Source organism: Sphaerodactylus townsendi, linkage group LG03, assembly GCF_021028975.2.
Source record: "Sphaerodactylus townsendi isolate TG3544 linkage group LG03, MPM_Stown_v2.3, whole genome shotgun sequence".
In the NCBI taxonomy this organism is placed as follows: domain Eukaryota; kingdom Metazoa; phylum Chordata; class Lepidosauria; order Squamata; family Sphaerodactylidae; genus Sphaerodactylus; species Sphaerodactylus townsendi.
Genome location: NC_059427.1, coordinates 94,852,030 through 94,875,250, shown reverse-complemented (window position 1 = coordinate 94,875,250; position 23,221 = coordinate 94,852,030). Strand labels below are relative to the sequence as shown.

The 23,221-nt window shown below is 42.3% G+C and overlaps 1 protein-coding gene across 2 annotated transcripts in view; it reads left to right on the top strand.

Moving 5' to 3' along the window:
• Nucleotides 1-23,221, top strand: part of DPYSL3 (dihydropyrimidinase like 3) — a 77,265-nt gene that overhangs the window by 25,301 nt on the left and 28,743 nt on the right. Inside the window, exons 1-2 of one of the 2 annotated variants that reach the window (XM_048488089.1) lie at nt 252-627; nt 15,321-15,409. In XM_048488089.1, coding sequence (XP_048344046.1) covers nt 586-627; nt 15,321-15,409 — 131 coding nt within the window. In that variant the 5' untranslated portion in view covers nt 252-585. Of the gene's footprint in view, nt 1-251; nt 628-15,320; nt 15,410-23,221 lie in introns of those variants that run through there. The other variant, XM_048488088.1, reaches the window with a different exon arrangement.

Sequence of the window (23,221 nt, the reverse complement as noted above, 5' to 3'; positions counted from 1 at the left end):
ACTTTCATCATTTGTTTGTGTGGATTAATTCAGAAAGCCATAGCTCCTATTTGTTGGAGATTCCTGGAAATCTGTCCCTTTGAATGCTACATTGCTTTGTGCTTAGTGATTCGGTTTCTTCGATAGCAGACATCACTAGGGAAGGTTCTTAGTGCTTGGTGGAAAGCTGAGAGCTGGAATTTTTCCACTATTACCCTCTAGTGGCTGTTATGTCTTATTGCAGTGACAGCCTCATAGAGTGGGTGAGGCAGAGGAAGCAAGCCGAGAGAGAAATCAATACACAGAGAAAGCGAGACTGGAAAGAAGGAGAAGGGAGGAGTCGCCTCATCAGCCATTCTTGTCTTACAGGGTCCCAGCTGTCATTGGTAAAAGAGGAGGGAGGAAGAGGATTTACTATTGTGTGGAACAGAAGGGAGGGGGAAGACAGAAGGGGAGAGAGAGAAAGAGAGGGAGGAAAAGGAGTGGAAGAAGGGAGGAAAGAAGGAAGCTCCGTTCCACCTGATCTTGAGCTCTTTTACAATCTGGTGCTGCTTCCACATTGGAAGATAGGAGCCGTTTTTGCCCCTAAAGCAACTGGCGTACATCATGTCTGGTTACCAAGGAAAGAAGAACATCCCCAGGATAACGGTGAGTGGCTTAACCTCTTGTCCAGCTCCTCTCTCCCATCCCCCTATTTATTCAATGCATGTGAGGCATTTAAAACTTCCCCCTAGTCTGTCCTCTTTATTTGCTTTGTAACAATTTACTGCACCTCACCTCAATTTCATTCTGTTTTGCAAGCAGCCCGTGCTGACTTGCTCAGAGGTTTTGGAGTGTGTGTATGTATACAGGCAGTAAATAGCTGAAAGGGAGGGGTGCATGCAGAGATAACATTGAGAGAAAAATCTTGGACTTTTGTTCAGTTGACTGGTGCATGGATCTTTCCCTGCTGTTGACTTGCGTTTGCAGTGGCAGTGATATTAGTCTCTGTAAATCTTCATTGCCCAAACTGTTGCGATGGACTTAGATCTATCCCCCAACTTGGATAGTGGCTGATGGTCTGTGCCTGTTGGGCACATTAAGGATTTAGTGACTTTCTCTTTTACAAACCTGTGTGGTGGGAATGGGGACCCTACTCCTTGACCAGTTTGAGGATGTTTGAGCACTTTTTGCCATGCTTCGCACAGTCTCTGTCATTTGAGGAGGAGTTGATCTGACCTATTGGCTTTTAAACTACACAGTTTTGAAACTGTTATTAGAATAATAATACCTTTCCCTTCGTTATTTTTAAATACAGGGACGCTGGCATGCCCACATTGCCTGCTGCCTAGTTTTGTTTGCTGCATATTTTAGGTGCGTCATCTGTTTTGACTGGCACAGGGATAAAGCATAATTAGTTCCTCTATAAAAATGGGAACTCAGGCTTATAAACCAGTTAAGAGGTTTTAAAAAATATGGAAGTGGCTAACGGAGAACACAAGGCAAATGCTGTGAAAAATAGTAGTGTGAGTATTCTTCTTCATGTGTGCCCTGCAGATGCTTTTTCCAGTGGCTTCATGCTCCACCCTGATTTATTGTTGATGCTATGAAACGCTCTTCAGTGAAGGTACCCCCTTGGTCCTCAGTAAGCCTGGGGTTTATTATGCTGGCTTCAGATGCAAGGAGTGCAGCTGTGCTTTGTTTCCAGTGCATTTTAATGAAATCTTTTGTGGGATAGGGTGTGCATTGGGGAAATGGGTGGCTACTCCATCTTTGAAGCAAACAAAGGAAGCACAACCAGACACAGGCAGAAAAAAGGAGAAGCTTGGCAGATATCCATGTTCTAAGTGTTCTAACCATACATGTGTAGAGGTTTCCCCAAAATAATACATTTCTTTGTTACCTTTATTTTTTGCAAAAATAAAAAAATAGATAGGGATTTTTAGAAGTTATTTCTTTTGTTAGCTCATCTTAGAGATTGCTTTGATTTAAAACATTTTAATCAAAATGATACTATTTAATATTTGTCTGGTGTGAGATGCAGTTTCCTACCTGTATGCTTAAATAAACGAGTTAACCTTAGCCAGAGATGCCAGTTTGTATGCTGTTTTCCCTCTGGGAGAAACACCTCTGTCCTTGAATCCTGATTGGATCAAATGTCTTTCTTCTAAGGCTTAATACATGGAGGATCCTAGTTCAGAAGCTTGGGACTAATGCTAGGAATGAGATAAACATGGCCATTGCATATTCAGCTTTGCGAAGGTCTACCTTTGAATATTACTGAATCATTTAGCTTATATCCTGGCATTAAAGGCAATTGGAAATTAAGCTTTTTAGTATGTAATTAGATTCTTATTTGCTTTCAGTGAAAAGAGGCAAGCATGAATCTAGCACAAAACAGTGAAGCAGCTGAATTAAAGTAGTGCATTTCTCCAACCCCCTCCCCACTCCCCATGGGTCTGCAAGGTGTGACCTACATTAACTAAATCCCATGATACTGTTTTCTTTTGTGTTGCTGCACCTGATTGCAGTAGGTTTGCCTCTCTGAGGTTCCTTGCAGAGTGGCCACACCTAGTTGATATTCAGCATGTGCTGTGCTGTATCTGAAATAGCAGGAAGTCCAGTAACACTGGGAGTTGTATTCACTGCTGTGCTGTGCCCTTTGCTTTGGGACAGCAGGAAAACAGCAGATGTAAATATTGTGCTCTTCAGGATTTTGTTTTGTTTTAAAATAATTATTAAGGTTTTTTCCCCTTTCCAACAAGCTTGAATCCAGTCTCAAACTCTGTGATTTTGGTATATCTGGCAAACAGCTTGTAAAATCAACAGACTTCTGAATATTGTCATACGTACTGTTCTCCTTGTAATTGTCTGTTGTGTACTGAATGACTGTACTACAATGGAAAGGTTGTCATGTTAAAGAAACATTTCTTGCTTAATATGCATAGCAATGTTTTTCCTTTGCTGTTATGAATGATACTCAATGGACTTAGACTGGCGTTTCTCTCCTTAGGATTGCGCTCTTAGTGCCCTGTGATTTAAAAGGCATGCCCAACAGGAAACTCACCTTATTCCCTGTATGCACTTTTACATTACAAGAAGTAATTCTAGAGGGTATGCTATCTGTTAGGTTTTCTGTATGCCTCCAGTGCTAGTTGCAATGTGGTGAGTTGCAGGCTGACTACAACCCTCACTTTTTCCACATTTGGCAGGTAGACTGGGGTGAGAGGGAGCATAACAGAAGGAACACACTTGAGACTCTCTAAAGGAATAAGACCAATAATGTCTGTGTCAGTTACCCCAGTCCCCTTGACACAACTGATAATCAATCCCACTAATAGTGAATGTTGACATAAAGATAGTGATTTCCTTGCACAAATAATGCCACTTGGTTCCATGTGTAGAGCTTCTGCCTGAAGCAAAGCATAACGGGGTGTGTGATCTTGCAAAATAGTAGTGTTATTTGCTTTGTTTTATTTAATAATAAACATTTACATTTAAAGATTGATAATATGCCTCACATTCAGTTAAAGAATCCCCCAAAGTGGTTGACTTCCTCTTTCTAAGCAGAAGGTTCCAGGTGCAATCCTTAGCATCTTTCGGTACAGAGATGTAAGGTTTTATTTTCCAAAGAAAAGTTTCCATTTCTAAAGATTGTTTCATAAAGTTAATAGCAGTGAATGGATGCTGTTACTTATACAATATTAGGTAAGTTTGGCAGTTTCAGAATTGTAACTTAATATTTTTCAGATGATTATTCATAGGAATTATGTGAAAGAAAACATGCTTTATTAATTTTTAATTGGGGAGGGGATAAACAGCAAATACATTTAATAATCCAAATTTTAAAAATCAGTTTATGAATTTATTGACTGTGCAAGTAAAATCAAAACCAACACTATAATTCGGATGCATATCTTCTCACATGGTGGAAGTGCTATTATATCCCCCAACTGTATAGAGAACTATCATTATAGAGAGAGTGATAGTGAAACTGAGGTGGCACAGTGATTTCAGTAGGAAAAAGTCAGGCCTACAGCATATCATACAGTTCCTTGGGTGTGCTAAAATTAATGTCAACAATTTTCGATGGCAGTGTTTTTTCTCTTAAATTTAAACAATGTGAGGGAGGACCATGTCATGTTGTCTTTAAGTGTTTTGAACAGTAGTCCAATAATTTTCATACTAAGCTTTGGTTTGATCATACCAACTAAATCATACTTTCCTTTCCTAATCAACTATTTCAGCAGGTATTTGTTGCTATTGGGATATAAAATTTTTGTGGAGGAACTTAAAAATTTGGTTGCTAAAAGGTATCAAAACAAACATGCTAAATCAGATTGTGCTCTATGTAAGGTATTGGGAATTTTCCCAGAAGAAATGCTACTTCAGTATTTTTTACAAAACCACATCAAGTAGTTAGTGACATAGAAGACTTCAACCTGAGACTGAGGAAATCCAGTTGCCAGTTGGAGCAGACAGTGCTGACCCTGACAGACAAACTCAACGGGTTAGTTGTTAACTGTCATAGGATTTGGATGACCTAAGCTCATATCCCCAGTCTGCCATGAAGCTCACTTGGTCATTTCCTGTCAGTCTAACCTACTTCATAAGGTTTTGTGAATAAACAAATAGAGAAAGACCTTTCCGCTAGTGGGATATAGATCGTTATTGCATTTTCTTTCAGTAAGAGAAATGATCTATCTCCAGGCAATCTTTACATGTATCTGTTGGATTGTCAAGAAAGTGTTATCTCTCCAAAGCTGGCCTGTTCCTTTCTACCCTGCGTCATGAAGTAAATATCCATTTGTTTATGAAATCATGTGATCTTCTAAGTTCTGCTAAGGTGCACGAACAGTTGTATCTTTAAATAAGTTCATATGAAAAGAAAAATGGTAATGAGTTAGTTTTTAGTGCTCCGATCACTTAATTTTAACACCAGAATTCCATGCGTCTTCCAACCATTTTCTGGTTACTCTTTGCATTGTACTGAGTGATTGTATGCAGTTGTACATATGTGTCATACCTCTGTCAAATGAAGAACTGGCGTTAATTATGTTTGTACATTTTAATATGAAATAGTTCATTGGCTGTTCATCTGGTTTTTTGAAACATGTATATTCCCAGAAATCAAATGTATATGTGGACAATATCATGAAGGAGACAAAGTAAGCCAGCTATGGAGCTGTTCTGTCAATTTAGTTGCATCTACACTGGTTAATCAACACTGCCTAAGATGTAGTTTCCCATAGACCTCCATAGAGCAATGCCCCAAAATACTGTCTAGATCTTTCAAAAGTATTATGGAAAATGAATTTGAAGTAAGGTGCCACCATTGTGTGGATAATTCCTGTTTTCCCTTAGCTGCTTAGACAAGTGGCTCATTGAAGGTCCCAAAGAAGTGTCTGGCAAAGGTAATAAAGGCCTGGATGAGAGGCAGTGAATGATGTTCAGTCCAGACAAGTCTGAGGGGCTGCTGGTCACTGGCAAAACTGCTTGAGAATTGAGGAGGAACCTGTCCTAGACGGGGCTGTTCTCCCCCTGAAGGAGATTTGTATTTGGGGGTATTCTACTGGCTCTTGGACTGTGGTGAAGGCTCAGACCTCCTCTGTAGCTGGTACACAGCTGGTACACCAGCTACAGCTAATTCTTGAAAAGTGTAGTCTAGTCACAGTGAGCCATACTCTGATTGCTTCCAGCTTAGTTTGTAGTAATACATTCTGTGTGGAACTGGTTTTGAAAACTGTCTGGAAACTTCAGCCAGTTCAAAATATGGCAGCTAAACTACTGTCAGAGGCAAAAGGCAAGGATTATATTATCCTAGTGCTGAAAGATTTGCACTGGCTGCCCAGTTGTTTCTTGGCGCAATTCATTATGCTGGTTCTTGCCTTTAAGGCCCTTAGGAAGCAATTCTAAGCATGCCTACTCAGAAATAAGTCCCAATTTAGACAGTAGAGATTGTTCCCAGGAAAGTGTTTTTAGGATTGCATTCTTTGGGTGCCTTGTCTTGTACTGTCCAGATCACCAATTGTGATCTTCCTCCCAAGCTGTGCTCTTAGTGTCCCACCTTCAGAAGTGAGGCAGGGGACAACCAGAAAGGAGGTTTTTTAGTTGTGGTGCCTTGAGGTTTGCCTAGCACGAGGCCGAAACATTTGTTTTTACTTTTAATTAAAAGGTAGATATTTTATCATCATTTTTACAATTTACTTACAGCCTGAACTCTTCTATGAGACTACTTTTAAATTGCTAAGTTCTTTGTATTGGTTTAATGCTGGTTTTACATTGTTAACAGTTAGTGGAGAAAAAAGGCTTAAAAAGCTTCTCAAGCCTTGAAAGTAAGGCTGGCGAGCTTACTCATGTTCCCTCTTTTCCAAACCTCCCCCGCCCCCTTGAGCCAGGCAAACAGAATACATGGGCTCCTATTCCTTTTGGCCCCAGGAAGCCTAGCATCTGTCTTACCTAACATGGAAAGATGTCCAGTTTCTAGGCACCATTAAGTGAAGTTCTTTCTAAAAGGAGTCACCCTGCCTTCCCTTCCAGCTATTCACCACTTTCCTTCCTGAAGACTTCATTTAGTGCTCCAGGCACTCATTTGACCACCTTTCAAATCCCCTGCTTTCAAACCTTCCCTCTTGTTTTTCTTTCTCAGCAGGGACCCTTGTCTGCATCTTCCAGCATTTGCATTTTCATAAATACAAAGTACTCCTTCACCCCACTCCCATTTTTCTTCTCAAGCCTGTTCAGTGTTTTCTCAAGCCATCACTCTTAACTTCTTTCTGTCCCAAATCATTGTATCCCACGGGAAATGAATGGCATACCCTGGATCTGCCATGAGTCCTTCACATTTACCTTACTCACCAGTCTTATCAAGCCATCAGACAGTCTTTTGTGACATGCCATCTAGTCATCAAAGGGAGGCCAGTATTTACAGAATGTGTGTCTGACCTACTCATTACAGGGGCTTCTGTTGCCAGAAGGCATTACTGTGTACTTTATTAAGAACATTACCACATTTTAATTTTCCCCACAAATGCATTGGTAGCAGACATCTGCCGGGGCCTGGACATAGGTGTCTGCTTTTGTCAAGCACTGCAAGGTTGATTCCATTGCATTAACAGGTATGGCCTTCAGTTAGTGAGTTCTACGACAGATGATCTGAGACATCTTGTGCTGTTTTGTGAGAGAAAATCCCTCCCAGATTAGACCAACTGCTTGGTAGCATCCTAAATATCCCAAGTGTCTTTCTTTTATCAAATGAAAAAGATGTTGGGCTTACTGAGCAGGATCTTTTATTTTTGAAGAAGGAAGAAGAAGAGAAGAGTCTGGATTTATATCCCCCCTTTCTCTCCTGCAGGAGACTCAAAGGGGCTTACAATTTCCTTGCCCTTCCCCCCTCACAACAAACACCCTGTGAGGTAGGTGGGGCTGAGAGAGCTCCGAAGAACTGTGACTAGTCCAAGGTCACCCAGCTGGCATGTGTGGGAGTGTACAAGCTAATCTGGGAATCAAACCCAGTTCCTCCAGGTTAGATACACGAGCTCTTAACCTCCTACACCACTGCTGCTCCTCCCCTCCTTCAGTAAGGGGAGGCCTTACTGAATTTACCTATTATATTGGGCTGGGATCGCTTTTGTTGTGAACTTTCTTTACTCTGCCATTAGGATTAATTGCCTACCAACACCACCAATGGTAGTATGCAGTAGCATACTACATAGCAACATTGTTCACTCCCATGGGAACACTACATTCCACATGTGCTAAACACAAGGAAATACCGTAGTTTGGCCCCTTTTTTTTTCTTTAACAATTATTACCCACATTAGGTATCATTCTTCATATGTTTGTTACTTTACTGTTTTCCATTATATTCCATTGTAAGTAAACTTAGTACCATTCTGCAAGCAGTCTATTAATTGTTACTTTCCATGCTTTGGAGAAACACATATCATGTCTTACTAATTTAGCTGCAGAACTGCCAACGATTTCCATTACGAATCCAGACAGATCTATACATCTGTTTGGATTGATTGTTTCCCCATTATGATCATGTGAAGCTGTCACAGTAAGGACTGTCAAAGTGAGCATATGTGAGATTATCTAGGGAACCATACATACAGTGGTTGGCATTCTGTGATTTCTTCTGTGCACATTTAACTGACCTGAAAGAATACTTTAATACTTTACAAGTGCCATTATTTTCTCATAAGGCTGGTTTGTGTGGTACAAGACTAGGGGTACTGGCGGCTGGGATTAGCCTGTATCTTTCTATAATCAAGGTACCTGGCTTCTTGATCTTGCTTCTGCATTCAGACAGTACTACTATATATTTTTCTGTAGGAACAGCTGGATTGTAGGATAGTCCAACATATCTTCATGGTATATATGCACTACAGTGAGAATATCACAGTTATAGATCTGTAGCAAGAACACCAAGAATCCAAGGCTGATTCCGCATGGGCCAAAAACAGCAGTGTGAGAATGGTGTGAAAATGGTATAAAAGGGTTTATATTGTTTTCACACCTCTGTTTTTGGCCCATGCGGAATCAGCCAAAGTTTTTCTTTTGGACTTCTATTGTGGATCCTGGGGTTTTATGCAAGTGCTATATCTTATGAGCACTGCTGCGAAAACCATGCCTTTCTATTACTATAGAGAATGTAATTGCTTGGAAATTGCCACAAAGTTATCCTACAAACCAGCTGTTCCTACAGAAAAATATATACAAAAGAAAAACTTGGATTCTTGGTGTTCTTGCTACAGATGTCCTGTGATGTCCTCATTGTAGTCCATATATACCAGTGATGGTGAACCTTTTCTTGACCGAGTGCCCAAATTGCAACCCAAAATCCACTTATTTATCGCAAAGTGCCAATACGGCAATTTAACCTGAATACTGAGGTTTTAGTTTAGAAAAAACGGTTGACTCCGAGGTGCATGTTACTCAGGAGTAAGCTTGGTGAAGCAACCATGCAACGCTCCGAATGGGTGAATCACAACCCTAGGAGGGTTTACTCAGAAGCAAGCCCCATTGCCAGCAACTGAGCTTACTCCCAGGTAAAGGATCGTTCCCAGGCCAGCCTAGATATGTGTGTGGGGGGGATTTCCCCACTCACATACACGATGAACTCTGTGCACGTGTGCCCACAGAGAGAGCTCTGAGTGCCACCTCTGGCACCCATGCCATAGGTTTGCCACCACTGGTATATACCATGAAGATATATTTTCCTTAGACTGCTAATGATGTAGCCTGACGCTGGGTTGGCAGGAAAACATGGTTAGGTGTGGGGAAGCGCAAATGGGCTTTGGCAGGGCAAACAGTGTGTTTATTATAATAGCCTGAGAGCTATTGGTAATATGTAAAAGCCTTTGCATTAGCCAGGCCCATTTCCTGATAAATAGTTCAGTTTCCTCTCTAGTTCCTCCTGTATCTGAATGCAATCAGGACTTTCTGTGCCAAAATAGACATGATGTCATTGCTTGTGCCCCCCCCCCCCTCCTACTTGGCAACTAATGGCTGAGAGTCAGTGCTGAACTTCCTCTTGTTCATCTGGCATTTGCAAGAGGATTATAAATGCATATCTTCTAAATATTTTTATATTCATGATCTCAGTGTTGAGATGAAACTGTACAGTTAGGGCATAGAAAGTAATCAGCAAACAGCCATTGTACCCATCTGCAGCGGAAACAGTTAACATTTTTCCAGTTATAATTTTATTACAACAGCCTTGCTACATTCTTGCAAACTGAGAGCTTTCATTTCCTTTATACAGTCAATCCATCTTGTGTTGGGTCTTCCTCTTTCCCTACTGCCTTCAACTTTTCCTAGCATTATTTTCTTTTCCAGTGATTCTTGTCTTCTCATAATGTGACAAAAGCACTATAGCCTCAGTTTAACCATTTTAGTTTCTAGGGACAGTTCTAATTTAATTTGATCTAGAACCCACTTATTTGTTTTGGGGGGAGGAGTTTTGGTGGTCCATGATATCTGTTGCACTCTCCTCTGACACCACAATTCAAAGGAATCTACTCTCTTCATTGTCCAGCTTTCACACCCATACATAGCAATACGGAATCCTACAGCATGAATTGACCTTGGTTGCCAGTCACACATTCATATCCTTAAAAATCTTTTCTAGCTTCTTCATGGCTGCCCTTCCCAATCTCCTTCTGATTTCTTGGTTGCCATCTCCCTTCAGGTTGATGATGGAGCCAATCAGTGGTGGGATTCAAATAATTTTAACAACTGGTTGTTTACAAGCAGCATTTTAACAACCGGTTCAGGCGAGGTGGTGTGAATCTGTGGAAGCCCACCACTGGAGTCAAGGAATAAAAAGTCTTGAACAATTTCAATTTCTCCATTGTCCACTTTAAAGTTGAATAATTTTCCAGCAGTCATTACTTTTGTGTTCTTGATGTTCAGCTGCAGTCCTTTCATTCAAAGTCTGCTGTTTTCCTTCAGCAATCTAGTATCAGGGCCAGATCTCAAATTGTTAATGTTCCTCCTCTCAATTTTCACTCCACTTTCACCTAAATCTAATTCTTTATGTTCTGCATACAGATTGAAGAGACAGGGAGTTAAAATACATCCTTGCTTAAACTTGCCAATTGGAAACCATTCTGTTTCTCCATATTCTGTCCTAACTGTAGCCCCTTGTCCAGAGTACACGTTACACATCAAAACTATCAATTTCCTTTAAAACCATAATTTTTTTGATTCACACTGTCAAAAGCTCTTCTGTAATCTATGAAACACCAGATGATTGACTTTTGAAATTCTCTTGTACGTTCCAATAACTAACATAAATTTGCAATATGATCTCTAGTACCTTTTCCCAGAGGCAGAGCAAGGGGGAACTGTGCCTAGGGCACATGTGTGCCCTGCACCCAGGCTGCGGATCCATCCTGCCCCAGAACGCCATGCCCCCTCCTCTGCTCTGCCCAGGGTATTGCGCCCCACCTGGCCCCATTGGCGTTACACCACTGTCTTTTCCTTTTCTTTTTTAAATCCTGCTTGAACATGAGATATTTCTCATTCCGTATATGTAACAGTCTTTGTTTTAAGATTTTGAGCATCACTTTACTTTCGTGAGAAATTAATGCAATGGTCCAATAGTTTCTGCAGTCTTTGAGGTCTTCTTTTTTGGGAATTGGAATGTAAATTAACTTCTTCCAGTCTGTGAGTCATTGTTTTGTTTTCCATGTTGATAGGCATATTCTTGTCAAGATTTTTATGGACTCCATTTCTGTGGCTTGGAATCGCTCTATCCATCTGCTCCTGGAGGCTTGTTTCTCTCTATTGCTCTCAGTGTAGCATTCACCTCACTTTCTAATACTATAGGTTCTTTCTTTTTTGTCCTTTTCTTCTGTTTCTTTACACTGGTTATTACAGTAGTTCTTTTTGTATCTGCGTTTGAGTTGCTGGAACCCTGTATTTGGACTTTCTGTTTGATTTCTGTCACCTTTTACTTTTGCCTCTCATCTGTGTTTAGCACTTTTAAGAATTTCCTCAGTCATGCATCAAGACTTTTCATTTCTTTTGGCTACAGGAATGGTCTTTGGGTGACCACTTTGATAATATCCCTAGTTTCAACCCATAGTTCTTCTGGTTTACATTCACTTGAATTTAGTAATGCAGATCAGTTTTTTACATGGTCTTTAAACTCTTCAGTATTGTTGCTTAGATTGTATTTTGGCACTTCAAATGTTCTGATGTTTTTCTTCAGCTTTATTCTAATTTTCAATATTAACAATTTATGGTCTGTACCAGAGTCATCTCCTGATCTTGTTTTAGCAGAGACCATAGAGTGTCTCCACTTGTTTTAGCAGAGACCATATGCCACTGCTGCTCCATCCACTGGGAGGGGGAGGGGTGGCAAGGAAGGGGAGGGAGGGGGAGGCCTCCACTTCCAATATGTAATCTGTTTGTTTTCTATACTGGCTGTCTGGTGACATCCACAGATACAGTAATCTATGTGGTTGCCTGAAACATGTGTTTGCGATGAACAATATGAGTTTCTCTTCTGCTTTATTTTATGCTCCTAGCCCAAATCTGCAAGCAATATTTGATTCAGCTTTGTTTCCTACTTTTGCATTCTATGATTATTAGCACATCTTGTTTAGGTGTGTGGTCAGTTTCTTCCAGGACGTTTGTATAAAAGCTTTCAATTTTTTCCTTATCAGTATCTGTAGTTTATGAAAGTTACGTTGAGAGTCTTTCCTTGAAGTCTGATTGATGTTATTTGGTCAGGCTTACATTATCACTCCTGACAGTCTGGGCTACATCTTGCCTCACTATTCTGTTTTTGTCATTCCCCAAGGAAAAAACTTTGTAATTTTCTGGTTGAAAATGTCCTAATCCAGTCCACTTTAGTTCATTCACTCCCAAGATTGAATGTTTAAATGTTCCATTTCTTGTTTTACAATTTCAAACTCACTTGATGCATGCTTTTCATGTTCCTTGTTCCTATTATATGCATTGAACAGCTTTGGACTTTCCTTTTGCATCCATTCATGTTAACCACTGAATTCCTTTCGGCTTTAATCCACTCCCGTAATTAAGAATAGCACTGCTCATGCTTGTCCTTCATTCTTCCCCTGTAGCTAATTGATTGCCATCTGACCTGTGGATACCATTTGCCAGCACTGTATCTTTTTATTTTTGATTGTTTTATCATAGGGTTTTCAAGGAAAGCGTTAGTAAAAAGTGGCTTACCATTCTCTTCTTCCGTGCAGCACTAACTAGGGTTAATTGTAGTGGCATTGCTGTTGTCTATGAAAGATCCTCTGCCAGTGTCACCTTCCACTACTTCTGATTCACAGTATCAAGCCTTCAAGGATTCCTCTGCTCCCATCCCCACTGAAACTGTCTGTTCTCCTCTGCTTATGTGGATGTTGATCTCTGAAGGGGGTAGACACATCTTATTTAGTGACAACAGTGACAATTCCTTCTTGAATGACTCTGCTAGGATTTTTGACTCTTGACAGAGACTAGACCCCTTATGGCATTTCTCCCAGCTGTGCTACAGAGCCCCTCACTACATAAAGATGTGCATCCAAAAGGGAGTGGGAATTACCTTAGAAGAAATGAATAGCTGAAAAGTTTAACTTCCATGTAATTTTATTCATACAGTAAATCTAAACAGACTATTCTTCAACACAAACACATTGGCTCTAGCTACTGGATGCTTCCGAGGTGGGGCTGCCCACATTTATTCTAGCGTTGGGGCACATTCAGTGTGTTCCATGACATTAAAGCGAAGAGGGATCCCTGACTTGCACAGAACTGTGACAACACCTTAAAGCCTTTCTTGATTTTTGACTTTGTATCTTCCTTCAATTAAAGAAAAAAGCAGGAGTACAGAGTTCTTTCAAGACAACAAAGGAATCACTGTTTTATAAATGGACTTGCATTTTTGAGAAAAGGACAGACGGAAGGGAAGGAGCAGAATTAGAATGTCCTTGGGTTCTAAATTGAGCTTTGGCTTCTGATTTACACTGATGTATTATATACAGCAGCACCTTTCAGAAAGAAACTTGAGAATGTTGACCCCTCACCCCCCTTCAGTGAACTCAGTCTGAATATGTACATGATTCTGATGCTACAGGTACTACTTTAACAGAGAATGCAGAGTTATCCCAGTCTAAGCCCTCTAGATTCAGTTTTGTAAGTGCTTTGGATGGAGACCATGTTCTGTTTCATGTCGCATATTGCATACTAAAAGAAATTCCACTAGTGATTCTGAAAATCCTAGACTTCATTCAGAAGTAAAAAGGCTTGCTGTGCAGATCTGTACATTTGGGGGCATAGTTATATTCCTCACTGTTTACTGCGGCTTTAAAAACAAGTATATTTGTATACAATACAGTTTTTGGTGTAGGAAGCAAACTATGCACATGGTTTCTGGCTCTGAGGACAAGAGATGTAAAATTCCCTGAAGTTTTTTTAATTAAGGTAAAAGTGTAGTATAACATTTCAGCCATCTAGCAATTCCAGTTTTTTTTCAAGAGGAGTGCACGAAAGCCCCAGAGTGTATGTGGGGCTCTTGTATGGGCATGGGACTGTAGGAAGGAAAATGATGTTGATGCTTGAGCAAAAATGCACACCTTCCTGTCTGCACAACAACTTTGACTGCTGTTATTGTTATTATTAAAACTTGTACCCCACTTTTCCTGAAGAAGTAGACTCAGAGCAGCTGCCAACACATACAATATCGTATCAATCCAAACATAAAATCCATCAATAAAAATGCCCTATAATAAAATTAATCATGACATTGTGGAAAGAGGAAAACTAAGGAAAAGAGGAAAACTAAGGGGAATAGGACAGGGAACATGAGGGAGGCCAGCAAGATGACTCAAACCATTGCTGCCCTCAATTATGAGCCTGGTGGACAATTCTGTCTTTCAGGCCATGTGGAATTGGGATAGATCCTGCAGGGCCTTGGTCTCATTTGACAGGGCATTCCACCAGGCTGGGGCCAGGACTGAAAAGGCCCTGCTTCTAGTCAAGGACAGTCAGACACTTTTCAGGCCAGGGGTCATCAGCAAGTTGTTATTAGTGGGACATACTGGGAGAGCAGTCCCACAGATATGATGGTCCCAGACGTGTAAGGGCTTTAAATGTTAGTACTAGAATTTTGAACCAAATCCAGTGCTTTACTGGGAGCCAGTTCAGCTGATAGAGAACTTGTCAAATGTGGGGCTCCCATGCTGTCACTAAAAGGACCCACACAGCTGCATTTAGTACGAGCTAGAGCTTCCGGATCAGGCCCAAGGGCAGCCCATCGTAGAGCGAGTTACAGTAATCCAATGTGGAGGTGATCATTGCAGGTCACTAGCTAGGTCAGTGCGAGACAGGAAAGGTGCCGTTCCCTGACCTGGGTGCCAGCTGCCTGACTTTCCCAAAAAGATCATAGTAAAGCAGGCTTGGGAAATATTGCAGCTAAGCAAGAGAAAACAGAAAAAGTATGAATGGATATATATGGCTGGTTTTAGGTATGGGGTATGCACAGATTTCATGGGTGAGGTCTTCTGGCTTCAGGGACATCAGGCACCCGAACTGGCCTGTGGAGTGATAAGTAGCAGAGGCCTGAGGGAAGTGACCAAGGGCAACAAGTTTTGTTATCTTCTTGTATAAGTCATTAATCATCTCCAATTAAACCTGAGCTGAGCATCACAACATCAAGTTCACTTCCCTTTCATGCAAAATTGTTCAGAGCTTCTTGAAGAAGATTGTGAGCTTATTTTAATTTGCCTGAATAATTTGGATTATGTTAATTCTTCCACTTCCATTGTAGAGAGGGCCTTGAATGCATAAACATCTGCACAACTTTTGTCATGCATGATTTTGTTTGTCTTTTACAGAGTGACCGACTCCTTATTAAAGGAGGGAGGATAGTTAATGATGATCAGTCATTCTATGCCGACATTTATATGGAGGATGGCCTTATAAAGTAAGTATACAATTTTCCGCTTGCAGTCTATTTCTTTAGTAGTAGTCAGGAAATATTCCTCCAAAGAGACAGTAAGTAGTGTTCTTTACCAGAAGAGGGCCTGTGTGCAGGCTGACTTATCCATCTCACAAAGTGTACAGTAACTGGATTTGCAGCATGCATCACACCCATGTCGTGCATTTAAACTGGTTTTTCATAGTAGTGAATGTTCCATCTCCATATAGAAAAGAGGAGGAGAAAAATTATGTCTGTTTTCTGGCTTGTATCATAAAAATTACTACTTTTATAAATACTAAGGATGGTAAAAGTTTGCTTTAAGAAGCTAAGGATGGTAAAGATTTGCTTTAAGAAGAAGAGATTTTAGGCAAAAGTTATGACTCTGCTTTTTATCTGGCTTCTGGTTGTGTTTATAGAGTCCTAGTAATAACTGTAGTGGTTAAAATAGCTGCAGCGGTTTCAGGAGGAAATTTTCTAGTGTGTAAATAGATGCAATTAGGACTAAATCCCAATGCAGTGAGGTTTGTGTTGTAAGGGAGTTCATAGCCAGAATTTTTAATGTTTTGGAAGAGTGTACTTTGTTCGTACAGAAAAAAAATTCTCGATTCAGGAAATATTTTGAAAAGCAGGTGTAGGGAAATTAATATTTAAGGGGAGGAACTTTTCCAAGTTTTTGTTGCCTAAGGAAAAAGAGAATTTACTAACTTCTGGTTTGTTGCCATTAAAAATATTTGGAAAGTAGTGACACTTTCAGAATATTCAGATGTTACAAATAAACAAATGTCACAAAATAATTAAATCAGTTCTACTTATGTCTCCGGAATATGGTGCCTATCAGGAGATAGTTTTGATGGGAAAGACTGTCTGATGTGAGCAATAATGTGGTGAATGCTGCAAATTGACATAACAGGTGTTCCTGGTCTGTGTGATATTATTTATAAAGGAAATATATGGACATTCTTCTCCACCTTTGCTTCAACATTCTGCCTTCTTTCTACTATATTCCTTCCTTTTTCTCATGCTGTTGCATTTAAAACAAAACAAAAATATTTTACAAGCTGTATTTGCAGGTAAGCTGAGGCTATGAAGTGTACCCTAAAGAACCCTTAGAAAAAGTCTTTGACTCCTCAGTGGGGGAGCTTTTGGAAATTTTTGTCATGGCCCAGAAGCCGAAGAGTCCTGCATTCCCAAGGAACCAGTGGCCGAGACCTGAACAAGTCCATGAATGGGATCTTAACCTGCTTGGTTCTGAGTGGGGAACTCACCCATGATGTGCCAACAGCCAATTTTCACAGCCACCTCTTCTTCACAGGCATAGTATCCCAACAATTAACTTGGTATTCCTAAAGTACAGGAGCCAGGCTCATTTATCAGCCGTCAGAGTTTCATGTTGAATGACCACATTTTTGCTACCACCTAACCTAATTTTAACATCTTCACAGTTTTTGTAATGTTATTAAAGCTGTGGCAAAGGTGTTATATAAACTCATGGGGTAATCTTGATTGACATTGCCATAGCAAAAAACAGTCTTCTATCCCTAGCCTGACCTCTCACCAGTTTCTCATAATTCCATTATTGCCTCAAAAAACTCAATTTAAGTGAATATTGGAGCCAGTTGAGAAAGCAACTGGTTACAAAAAGCTTATCACTTACCACTAAGAAGGATAAATCTAATGACAAAACTTATGTAATTGTATAGAACAAAATATTCTGATGCAATATGGTAAATGATCCTCAGATTGAATTCAGTCTTTGTGGAACTCAAATCTTGGCCAATTTCTCTTATTACAGCCCCCTTCCAGGTGATTTTTGTCTATACAAGTCACATCATGCCAAATGTAGCCTTTTTGTTGACCACAGGAAAACCCTTCCTCTCTTTTTCACGTGTAGAAAAGCTGGTTGGCTCCAGCCCTTAATATTTCAACTGAAAATTGTTAAAAGACACTAAAATAAATTCATTGCTAAAAATACTAGGCAGCATAATGACATTTTAAGGTGCCATGGCAACCTTGCACCTGGGGTTTGTTGAGCTCTGTTCTAGGGTCCCAGTAGAACAGACTTCACACTCCAAAGAATACATGTCTGACAGAGCCCCCCCCCCCCCACCTCTTTCAAGAAGCCCATGCAGTTGATTTTGCCCCTTTAAAGATTATGCAAATAGCAACAAGGGAACAATTCTTGCATGGCCATTGTGGGGCAGCAAAGTCATCGTGGCAGACCAAGGAAGCTAGAAAGGTTCCTTCAGCCATGTATGGATCACACATGCAGTCCTTGATTAGAAGTAGGGAACTTGCTTCTTGACTTAGAGGATGTGGAGCATTTTTCAGATGGAATAAACTGCCCAAGGAACAGAGCCAACACAAGATCTTCCTAGGTGTTGTGTGTTCCTTAGAAAGACCTTTCTGGTATAATTACCAAATTAATGAGAGATCCACCAGACAAGAACTCTCAACATGAGATCCAAAAAAACTCTGAAAGGGGTCAAAAATATTCAGTAGAGGAGAAAGGGTTGGATCAACTGTTTTCTTTTCCAGATTATTTTGTGAAAGAAATCAAGCAGAAACAGCCATTTCTCCCAGCTCTCAAATTTTAGCAGTAGAATCAAATTGCAAAGGCAGAGTGTGGCTCTGTCACTGACACATGGCATCATTTTATCCTGATACTTTAATGTGAAACGATTACTTCATAGGCAAGTTCCACCCAAACACTTACTGATTGGTTCCCCACCCAGGGACATGACAATTTATACCCCACTAAAACATTCTTATCTACTCCAAAATCGGGGCCATCTTTTCAAGGACTCTAACCTGCTGGGGTGGGGAGCATCATTACACAGGGCACAAGGCAAATGGTCAGCGAATGAAGCCAATATAGCAACATTACTACCTAACAATGCAAACAATTGAACTAACTGACATAATCAGTGTCCCTAACAGCTGTGAGCATCAACTGTCCCCCCCCCCCCCGCCCGCCACAGTCAGCAAACCAATACTCATTATAGAGATACTACAAAGGAGAGGATTTGGCAATAAATTTTGTATCTGGATAAAACAAATTTATGGGCAAGAATGATTGCTAATGGGGAATTATCACACAGTTGCCAGATCAAAAAGGGCATGAGACAAGGATGTCTACTCTTACCCTTACTATTTTTACTAACAATATGAAAGAAAAGGTTAAAATACTGTTATCAGATACCAATAAAAATCTAACGTATTCTGTTGCCAAGTTTGCCTGGATATCAAGTAAAATCAGGAAGGCCCGACAGAGCACTACTGGCTCTGTCAGCTAATCCTTATTATTAATTATCATTAGACTGACATTCCACATTCTGATCAAACTGGGTATTTATTATTCAGCCTCTTTAAATAAGTTAAATAAGTAATCTACAATTTCATGTTTAAATGTTTTATTAAAAAATTGTAATACCGTGTTTCCCTGAAAATAAGACAGTGTCTTATATTAATTTTTGCTCCCAAAGGTGCGCTATGTCTTATTTTCAGGGGATGTCTTATTTTTCTGTGTTCTGTTCGTCGGGCATGCTTCCAAACAAAAACTTTGCTACGTCTTACTTTCTACTGTAGGTGGGGGACATCTTAGATGGGTGTCTTCTCCACCAATAGCAAGGAGGCAGGAAGTGATGAATTAATTTTGCCGTGTCACTTCCGGTTAGTCATCTCGAGGCTCTTTCTCTTCAGTATTTTTTCCTGCCTTGCAGGGAGAGGTAGTATAGCAGAGGCTCCTGAGTTCCTAACGTGTGTGTGTGTGCTTGGGGTGTGTAGCGTGCTTGTTGGAGAAAACAAATGACTCTAAGCATCACAGCAGTAGGGAAGAGGCTCTCAACCCAACTAAAAACTTATCGGGCAACGAGACGCAATTCCCGCATCTTCAAAAGAGCCGACTAACAGCGATGGCTTCGGGCTCGTTTACTCCGCCGCGTTCGGATCCCAACGGGGAGGACTACGCCAGATCGGCAGCCGAAGGAACGCGCGCGGCCAAAGGGGCTCGCAAACAGGCCCCCACCGCTCCTCTCAGCGTGACCGCAACCGGCGCGCGGGAGGGAGAATCAGCAGCGGGACGCCCGGAGGGCCCTCCAGCCCCCAAGAAGGCTAAAAAGAAAACGCTGCTGGGGAGCTCGATGCCTCACAAGGGCGCGGCCGTATCGGGCGGCTCCCAGACCAGTTCCTCCAACCCCGTCAGGGCTGCGGAGTGCTGGGTCCAACAATCGACGATCCCCTCAGCCGCAGACGGCCATGTGCCGGTACCGGGGCCCCGGGCAGGCAATGGGGAGGAGAACAACCCAGTCACGAGGGAAGTTCCCACGCATTCTCAGGCCGCTGATAGCGAGGACCTGATGATGTGGCAACGAGTGCCCCCTGCTGCCTACGCACAACTCCTAGAGAACAAATTGAAATGGTGCTAGATGCCAGGAAACAGCGCGCAGCAGCCATTAGATCTAACGAAAACACCCTCAGACCCATCACCAGCTCTGCGGGAGAGGCTGCCTTAACCCAATATAGGGACCCCCTAGCCCTCCAAGAGGAGGAAGACGAGGAGGTAGAAGCAGAGGAAGAGGAGGAAGCAGCTAGGTTCTCGGATAATGAGGAACCTACCATTGAAAAAAGCGACCCTTCCCCTCAATTCTTTAAACCAGAAGATATTCAACTTTTAATCAATAAAACCATCTCTGCTTTGGACCTCCAGGACCAGGCAGACGCAGAGGAACCGCCTGCCCCAGATAAAACCACTAACCCTACAAAACCCATGAAAGGGTTTCCTAAGGGGAAGACTGTCTACTTCCCACAAGACCTGGAAGCACAAAAATTCTTCCCGGTGCCTGAGTATTTTGTCAAACGCATTCAGAAAGAATGGCTTAATCCTACCAGTCGAAAAGGGTTACCACCAGCATATAAAAAAGTTTACCTGCTGCCGCAGCAGTTCCATACCATGCTGAAAGTCCCCACTGTGGAGGCCCCAGTCGCCGTCTTACATTCAGGGGCATTAGTGGCAAAAGAGGGTGATAGTAATATTAAGGACCCACTAGATAGACGGTCCGAGGCAGCCCTACGTAGGTCCCATGACTGGCTAGCAGCAGCTATAAAAGCTCTCACTCCAGCATCCACGGTGGCCAGAGCTTCCATGGAGTGGACTAAGAGGATCTTAGACATGATCTCGGGAGAAAACACAGCTATTAGAGAGGGCATAGAACGCGTACTCTTAGCCAATGCATTTATTGCAGACGCCACCCTGGATGCCATTGCAATGGTGGCCAGAACCATGTCATCTAACATGGTGGCCAGACGCAACACCTGGCTACGTCCTTGGCAGGCAGACATTCAATCTAAAAATGCAGTGGCAGCCTACTCCTACTACGGAGAACAGGTGTTCGGTAAAGAATTAGAACAGGTGCTGGTCCAAACCAAGGACCAAAAGAAAGCCATGCCAAAATCAGTCAGACAGGACAGACCTTCAGGAACCCAGGGGGGCTCCCGGAACACCTTTAGGACACAAAAGACGCTGCCCAGGTTTAACAGAGACAACACTCGCAATTCATGGCAGAACCAAAACTCTTTTCGCAACAAGAGTTCCTTTCGTCCCTTTCAGAGACAGGGAAAGAACTTCAAAAATGATAAAGCCAAACAATGACTATCAGGAGCACCCGGTGGGGGGCCGCCTGGCCAAATTCCAGGCAGCCTGGCAGGGCACACATATAGATCAATGGACTAAAGAGATCATCAACTCGGGCTACGTAATAGAATTCCTGGCCTTCCCCAACCCCACATTCGTTCCCTCCCCACTCTCCTCAAAACCCCACAAAGCTCAAAGGGCTATTCAGGCGGTAACACACCTGCTGAATATTCAGGCGGTAGAACCAGTTCCTCCACGGGAAAAATTCTCAGGGACATATTCGCACTTCTTTACAGTCCCCAAACGAAACGGGGACTGCAGAGCAGTGCTAAATCTCAGATATGTCAACAAATTCATTCGGTTACCCAAATTCAAAATGGAATCCCTCAGATCAATCACAGTAGCCCTGAGACACAAGGAATTCCTCACATCATTAGATCTTCAGGAAGCCTATCTTCACATTCCCATAAACATGGCACACAAAAAATTCCTGAGGTTCACAGTAGGGGAACATCACTTTCAATTCCACGCCCTCCCATTCGGGCTGGCCACAGCCCCCAGAACGTTCTCCAAGACGTTACTGGGCCCCGTCATACAGCTCAGGGAGCGGGGCATTCACATACACCCCTACTTAGACGATCTCCTAGTAAGATCACAGAGCAGAGTCAAAGGACTGCAAGACATTGCCCAAGTGCAACAGACATTACAGGAATACGGTTTCCTCATAAACCTCCAAAAGAGCTCCCTCATACCGACTCAAAAATTAGAACACCTAGGGGCCATCATAGATACGAACCAGAACACACTGTTCATCCCACCGGAAAAGAGTTGCAAAATACAGAAGGCAACGGCCAAAATCTTAGCAACACCTCGCCCAACCCTACTCCAACTGGCAAGTCTACTAGGCCTATTTATATCAGTTATAGACCTAAACCAATGGGCGCGCCTCCATGCCAGGCCGCTGCAGCTGTTCTTAAGACACTTCCAGCTGGACATCATACAGAAGAAGGACAGAAAACTCTTCCTTACATCACAGGTCCGAGAAAGCCTAAAATGGTGGACCTGTCCAAACAACCTCAAACAGGGAAGATGCTACATGCACGGAAAAAGACCACAAATATTCACCGATTCCAGCCTGTCAGGGTGGGGCGCCACCCTCGGTCGAAAATTCATACAGGGCACCTGGACGGCGCAAGAGACGTCGCTTCCGATCAACCTGTTGGAGACGAGAGCGGTCTTCCTGGCCCTGCAACATTTCCAGGAGGAAATCCAAGCAACACATCTAATAGTGAGAACGGACAATGTCTCTACCAAGATGTACATAAACAATCAGGGCGGATCGAGATCCCCAAGACTCCACAGGGAAGCCCTAAGAGTGCTAAACTGGTCAGAACAACACCTACTGTCCATAGAGGCCCAGTACATTCGTGGGATAAAAAACGAAAAGGCGGACTGGTTGAGCAGACAACAGGTTCAGGAGGGCGAGTGGAGACTCAACCCACAAATATTTCGGCAGATCTGCCAACACTTCGGACAGCCCGAAGTGGACCTGTTCGCCACGCACAACAACACCCAAATCCTGAACTTCATGTCCAGATACTACCATCGACAAGCAATACAAGTGGACGCCATCACAGCACCATGGCCTCGAACACTACTATACGCCTTTCCTCCATTCCCGCTCATCTCACGCCTTCTACGAAAGATCAGGTCAGAAAAAGCCCAAGTCATCTTGGTCGCCCCAAGATGGCCCAGAAGACCCTGGTACTCAACAATCATAGAAATGTCAATAGCCCAACCGATGACCTTACCGGTAACTCCAGATCTTCTGACGCAGGGTCCCCTCTACCATCCCAACCCAGGGTGGCTCAGGCTGACCGCGTGGCGTGTGAGCGGAGAAAACTGAGACAAAGGGGCTATTCAGCCAAGGTCACAAATACCATCCTAGCAGCACGTAAATGCTCAACAGTCAACATCTATAACGCATCTTGGAGAACCTTTGCCAAATGGTGTCAGGTCCGAGACCTGGATCCAGAGAACCCCTCCATAAGCAACATCCTGGACTTCCTTCAACAGGGTTTTGACAAGGGACTCCGATGCGCGACCCTTAAAAGGCAGATATCTGCTCTATCAACGGTCTGTCATTCCATCAGAGGAACAACGATCGCCAGCCACCCGGATGTGGC